The sequence below is a fragment of the Balaenoptera physalus genome (genome assembly GCF_965194825.1).
Source record: "Balaenoptera physalus genome assembly, chromosome: 5".
Classification (NCBI taxonomy): Eukaryota; Metazoa; Chordata; class Mammalia; order Artiodactyla; family Balaenopteridae; genus Balaenoptera; species Balaenoptera physalus.
Window position 1 is genome coordinate 85,558,907 of NC_138884.1, and position 7,229 is coordinate 85,566,135.

General features: G+C 41.8%; 1 protein-coding gene across 11 annotated transcripts in view; it reads left to right on the forward strand.

The window, feature by feature from the left end:
* The window catches only part of RBM47 (RNA binding motif protein 47), a 273,505-nt gene extending 266,922 nt beyond the window's left edge, over nt 1-6,583 (forward strand). For all 11 annotated transcript variants that reach the window (XM_082464228.1, XM_082464227.1, XM_082464229.1 and 8 more), the window contains one exon: nt 3,813-6,583. In XM_082464228.1, the coding sequence (XP_082320354.1) occupies nt 3,813-4,046 (234 nt within the window). In that variant the 3' untranslated portion in view covers nt 4,047-6,583. The remainder of the gene's footprint in view (nt 1-3,812) is intronic.
* Nucleotides 6,584-7,229: the final 646 nt, after the last annotated feature.

Below are 7,229 nucleotides of genomic sequence, written 5' to 3' on the forward strand. Positions count from 1 at the left end.
AAAACTCAGGCCGGGGCTGTCTTTTATCTAATTGGGTAAGAATTATCCAGGGGACATGTTTATATTGATAAAACAGAGATTCTTAGATTCAAACCCCAGAAGATTCCAGTTCAGCAGAACTGGGCTGGGGTTCTAGAATCCATATTTTGTCCCAGCTCCTCAGTGATGCCGAAACAAAGCCAGGCTGTGAACCCTCACAGTAGCCTGCTGTTTGCTTGCTGTTGCCCACGCTGAGCCCCAGTCTTGACTGCACTATTCAGAAAGGGTCAGGCCATGTGAAGTTTATTTATCTATCAATATATCGTCAAGTATTCTTTAACTGCAAAAAGCCAAAAAAAGGAATAGGTTGGAAATGACTCACAAAGCAGTTATTCCTGTGGCCTGACTATAAATATATACAGTAACCTACAGGCATTACTTAGTGGAATTCTGCTAATAATTTCTAATTCCTCTTTACTAAGAAACTCGTGAACTTTGGTCTTTGCTGCGTGGTCACAGTTCTGGTGGAGCCCAGATTCCAGGCTTCATGATCACGTTCTGGAATGCAGACCGTTTCTATCTTATGTCAGTCTGCGCTGGATGCTGCCGTGGGGTCTTTACACGAAGTTGTGGTTTGGGAATTCGTTCAGTGTGCTGTCATTAACAGTTGATTCCTATGGAGATTGTTTCCTTCTCCAGTATATTCTGCAGAATGCCTGGAGCTACTTCATTTGTAACGTGGGAATGGCTTCTTTGAGTGTGTGTGACCCTGCCACTCTCCCTCAGATCTAAGTACTCTGTGTCCTGCCTCGAGTTCATTGACCTGGGTTCTCTGACACGTTCAGTCCTCTGCCGCCTCTGTGTTCTCTGCCAAATTGCAGCAGAGGAAGGAGCTTTTTTTTTTTTTTTTTAATATTTATTCATTTATTTATTTGGTTGCACTGGATCTTAGTTGCGGCTGGCGGGCTCCTTAGTTGTGGCATGCAAACTCTTAGTTGCAGCATGCATGTGGGATCTAGTTCCCCGACCAGGGATCGAACCCAGGCCCCCTGCCCTGGGAGCACAGAATCCTAACCACTGTGCCACCAGGGAAGTTCCCAAGGAGCATTTTAAGCTCCACGGATCAGTAAATAGAAAACTTTTTGGAGTGGAGCAACACTGGAAATCAGTTCCCAGCATGGCTTCCAGAACCTTCTTGGGGAACACCTTCGATCTTCCTCCTCTGTTCTGCAGGTGCTCAGGGATATTCCTGTTTAGCCATTTTATATCCAAAGTTTCATATAGCCTTTGCAAGCAATTAAAAAAACTTGCAAGTGTAGACGATCATTTTTTCACGTTGATTTCTCAAAGTGTTCTCAGTCTTCACAACAAGTCGGTGGTATAGGTAGAACAAAGATAACCATTCGTTTTTTGAGAGGAGCAAAAATTGAGGTCTTTTTCTCTCCTCCTCCCCAACTCCCTACGCTCAGCCCTACCCCATTGCATTCACCTGAGCCCAGGTGTTGGGCTGCACTGTAGCACATGGAAAGGTTTTTCTCAGATGTCACCTTCCCTGTGATTCCTTCCCTTTGTGCATTTGTCATTAAAGAGATGTCCACACATTTGGAAAAGATGGCTTGCTGTCTTGCTATAAACCACAGTCTTCCCAGTTCGAAGATTGTCTGCCTGGTCATAAAGCGTTTCTAATAAGATATTCATTGTGACTGCATTGTAGGAGGCAGGATAATGCAAGGCTAAACGCACAGGCTCCAGAGTCACACATCCCCTTGCTTAAAAGCTGTGTCACCGGGACTTCCCTGGTGGTGAAGTGGTTAGGATTGCCGTGGAGCAACTAAGCCTGGGCACCACAACTACTAAGCCTGCGCGCTAGAGCCTGCGAGCCACAACTGCTGAGCCCGTGAGCCACAACTACCGAAGCCCGCGTGCCTAGAGCCCGTGCTCTGCAGCAAGAGAATCCACCACAATGAGAAGCCTGCACACCGCAACGAAGAGTAGCCCCCGCTCGCCACAACTAGAGAAAGCCCGTGCGCAGCAACAAAGACCTAACGCAGCCAAAAATAAACAAAAAATAAATTTATAAAAAAAAAGAAATAGGTAAAAAAATATTTTTCAAAGAAAAATAACATCGTACAAATAAGGCACTTAGAATAGTGCCTAGCAGACTATAATCTCTCTGTTATTGTTATCATTTAGTATAATTATTATTTTGGTTACAGTTAAAAGAAATGACTCTTAGGTTATGAAGTTCCTTTGAACATAATTTTGTGACTCTGATTTGCAGGTATTGTAGAGGAATGATAAGTAATTCCTTTATAAAAATCCAGGAAGAAGTAATTTTTTAAAATCTAATTCTCCATTTCACATATCCTGAATTGTTTATTTTAAAGATACATTAAGACAAGGAGACCACAGCAGCACGTACTAGAGGGCATTCTATGAAACATAAGGTGCACCGGATGCTTTGTTATATGTGTGTTTTATTTTACCAAACATCTATCTACTTTTCCATAAAGCAGCTCAGAGAACGAGCTCCATAGCAAACACTTCGGGAAATACTGAACCACAGTCTTCCCTGCATACTCCTATTTGTTCTGAAAACATAGTATGTTACACTTTCAAGTGGAGGGAAGGAAGCAGCAGGGACTTTCAGAGCCAGCACGGCAGCTGCAGTGCGGCAGCTTCAGTTAGCTTGTCTTTCCCCACTTCCTCCTCATGTAGAAACCCCACCTTATTCTCCAGAACCCAGCTCAAATGTCTCCACGTCTGAGATGCTTTCTCTGGCTCCTCAAGTTAGTTGGCTCCTTCTCGAACCTTCTACAGCAATTTGTTTATATAGTGGTGTCATATCTTAGGTGGGAGATGGTTGAAGAGATCACATTTGCTGAAAATCGTGTCTGGGTCACAATCTTTTTAGGTCAGAGCTTAAGAAGCTGACCCTTTGGAGATCTGTGTACTTTGTTCCATAAAGTTGTCACTGACTATGCTTCTTTCTCTCCGTTCTTGAAACATCATGTTTCTTCAGTTGAGTATGAGTTGAGGCAGCTGGCATGTATTTTAGGAAAAATATTTCTTCTTAGTTACAGTGAGATCAACTGAGTAAAGGGTGGACCTCAACTCCCATCTCTCGCTCACTCTGGGGCATAGGCTGATTGCGTGGAATGGTGGGCAGAAGATTCCAGAGCATTGGAACTTTCCCTGAGCATTCCAATTCTGTCAGTGTCACCAGCTGAATTCAAATGAGCCTTGAGGATGCAACTTTACCTTACTTTAATGGCTCCTGTCTCACTCCCTTACCGTTATTGTTTGTCTACCCCTCTGCCTTTCTGCCCTGAGAATGGCAACTTTTGTTTGCTTTGTTTTTAAATAAATTTATTTATTTATTTTTGGCTGCGTTGGGTCTTTGTTGCTGCGTGTGGGCTTTCTCTAGTTGCGGTGAGCGGGGGCTACTCTTCATTGGGGTGCGCGGGCTTCTCATTGCAGCGGCTTCTCTTGTTGCAGAGCGTAGGCTCTAGGCGCCTGGGCTTCAGTAGTTGCGGCACGTGGGCTCAGCAGTTCTGGCTCGCCGTCTCTAGAGCATAGGCTCGGTAGTTGTGGTGCATGGGCTTAGTTGCTCCGCGGCATGTGGGATCTTCCCGGACCAGGGCTCGAACCCGTGTCCCCTGCATTGGCAGGCGGATTCTTAACCACTGCGCCACCAGGGAAGCCCAAGAATGGCAACTTTTGTTTCTCTGTCTGTTTCTCCTCCAGACCCCTGGGAGCTGAATGAATGAATGAATGAATGGATAGGTAGCTACACGTGATCAGTAAGGATTCTTTCTCTCCCTCCTCCTCAGGGCCGCCCAATAACTCCAGTGTACACGGTGGCTCCGAACGTTCAGAGAATTCCCGCTGCCGGGATCTACGGGGCCAGTTATGTGCCATTTGCTGCTCCGACCACAGCTACGATCGCCACGCTGCAGAAGAACGCGGCGGCCGCCGTCTACAGCGGGTACGCAGGGTACATACCTCAGGCCTTCCCCGCCGCTGCTATCCAGATGCCCATCCACGACGTCTACCAGACCTACTGAGATCCACCCACCATGACCACTGAAGGAACACTTTACTATTTATGAAGAAAGAACGTGTTGGGTTAGCACACACGAAACCCGAACGTGAAGAATGTTATCAGATACCATACTGGAATATTTTATATACATGAAGTTTTCACTAGTTTTTTAAGACTGTTTTCAATTTAGCAGACCTGTGTTCGTACATTTCTAAGAGGCTTGCAATGGTTTGTGCCTTAAACACCATCTCTTAAAAATTTGTACGCTGTAGTACATTTGTATAGAGGTTTTCGTTTTTGTATTTTTAAGGATATATTTTCAGTATGAAGGTTATTTTCTTAACTTCTGCACTCCAGAGATTTCTATTTTGTAGTACCTTCAATAGTGAATATATCAACTATATATTAAAAAGCACACTTGAGCAGCTAGGGAACTATTTTGAAAAATATATTCAATATTTAAAGATACAAACAATAGTGCTTTAAAAATACTACATAAGACGTTATTTTAAAAGTTATACTGGAAAGTGCAATTTTAAAATGAGTGAAACCTCTATTTCTGCTGGAATTAAAAGTTGACGGGTGTTACTATGTGTTATCCATGACGGTTCTGTTTTTTAAACACTCGACCTCTCCTTAAGCCAACATTGAAAGACTTGTCACACTTCTGAGTCCAAACACTGGAAAGCTCTCTCACCTGCCACCATCACCCTGGGTCCCTACTCCTTCTCCAGGTGCCTTTGCTCTTACATAGGTTCTCTCCCCACCCACTAGTCACCCTCTCCCCCTGTTCCCAGTCCCACCTTCGTGTTTGGCAAGTCTAGGACAAATTAATTACTCTGACAGAGAAAACATTGATGACTTTTATACTTCTTTTGGTTGGGGTTTTTTGTTATGGGTTTTTGGTTTTTGGGGGGCATTTGGTTTGGTTGGGAGGTATTTTCAATAGCAGAGTATGTGTAAGCACAAGATTTTAATAGTTTGCATAAGACATCTTTGCATAGCTATTTAATTGTCCAATATACAACTTTCATTCCTTTCCTAATGCTTTTATTTTATTATATTTGTTTTGAAGTGTAAGTTTGTAGAGACAGAGAATGTTATTGTAGACAAGACCCTGAAAGACTCTTGTCGGCAGATACGCTTCTAGTTGCCTTATCATGTTTCATGCGAAATGTCTGTGGTTGTCACGGTGTTGGAAATATTATGTTTATTGAACAGGGCCTCCCTCCGTTGCCATGCACGTGGCAGGTGAACTGAATTGGGGCGTGCACAGCCAGGAGGAGGAGGAGAGACCTGCAGGAGTAAAAGATAGTTTGTAAATATCTCCTAATGCTTGTTTTTAGCTGTTTTATGTTGCAGAAGTTCATGGTACCTAGTTGAATGCAAAATGAAACCATTTTATTTCAATGTTATTGAACAGTTTTGTTTTAGTAGGAAGTAAATGTATTGTTGCAGTGTTTTGTGCCTGTTTAAAGGCCTTTGTTTAGCAGAGTGAATGTAAAATACAGTAAAATGTTAAGATTGTCATCTACTTTATGAAATACACCAACTTGGAATTTTTTTTTTTTAAAGGTTCTATCAAGGAAGTGAGGTGTGCAATAGATGGCACGGCCACAGTTGTGTCTTTATGTCATATTGGAGATTCCATCAAACCTTCTACTCACTGAATTTTGCTGATGGCTGCATTCTTATTGTGGATTAATAATAGGATAGTGCCCTTAGCAAACGTTCTAGTTTTGTTTTACATTTTAAATTAAGAGATTCCCAAATGCCCTCTTTTCCCTCATCTTAGGGTGGGTTGAATTTTTTATATATAAGCAATATTTATTTAACTATTCTATAAAATTATTGAGTGCCTGCGAAGGCCTTTAAACATTCCTAACCTTCCTTTCCATCGTTCTTACATGACATAAAGTAATTGTGCAATGTTCCTGATTCTGTACCCAGCAAACTGCATCCAAACTCAAATCTGTTGTAATGAGTAATCCAACAAAATGCAGTTTGGATTAGATCCCCATCCTTTGACTTTGTATGAAAGAAGTACTCTCCTACTCTCCTTCCAGTGAAGGATAATTATCACAGAGGTTCACTGGATGAGACTGACCCAGGGGTCTTACTGTATTTTACATGTGCCTGTAAATTATTTGCAAAAAAGAAAAAGGAAAAAAATGGTGTCTTAACATGGCAACTACCAAACTACCTTAAAAATAAATGTTGCTGACATAGCCAGTTAAGTATCAGTGAGCCTCCTACCTGCCTATGGTCTGTCTGTTCCTGTTGTTTGAAAAACATTTCACATATGTACACTACTGAGGTAAGTCTGTAACTTGAAATGTGAACTTTTTTTTAGGGTTAAGAACAAACTATATAAATGTTAAAAAAAAAAAAAAACTTTCGAGTTCTCTGTTTTCAAACATGCTAGCAGTTTAGTTGTTATCTTTAGTTGCATTGTATTTGAAAAGCTTTTAAGTTTATTTAGATCTTGCTTCATTTACAATACATTCTTAGGATGTATGTAGTAAATAAAGCTTTCTTTAAAGCAATTTCGAGACCTTATTTTAAATTGTGTTTTCTTTATACACATTCTTTTTTCTAACAAAATTAGAATAACCCTTACAGCATAGAAGGACCTGACTAATTCATTATTTTCAGCTGGAGAAAATCATATCTTTGATTTGAATTACTAATGAAGATGAGGCACATAGTAAAAACTGTAAATTATCAGTGTCTTCAAACCTGTGCCCAGGTGGTAGAAAGTTGAGCACTCAGCTACTACTCAGCATCTGGAGTAGATGGGATGTGGCACAGCCTGTCACTGTTCTCGGTACTGGTTTGTTTATGATCCCAAGAGCTTTACACTCAGAAATCTACATGGAGGCAGTTGATGTGACCTTGAGTTGTTTGGTGGTCTCATAAAAGTTCTGGGGTGACCTAATGTTGGTCACCGCATCGGAAACCAAAGCCCTCTGTTTCACCTTTTTCACAGCACCCAGCAAGATTAGCAGGATACTGCCTTTTTCTCTAGAGATCATCACTAACTTCAGGTAGGATCCATCAGCAAAGCCAATCAAATGATTCAAGGGAAAGTGGTAGGTTGTCAATGGAATTACCTCTAAAAACTGCCCCACGTGGCTTTGCCGTTGATTAAGAATTTTACCTTCTTAGTCTTGAGCAGCCTGGGTCATGGCCTCCCGAACCACAT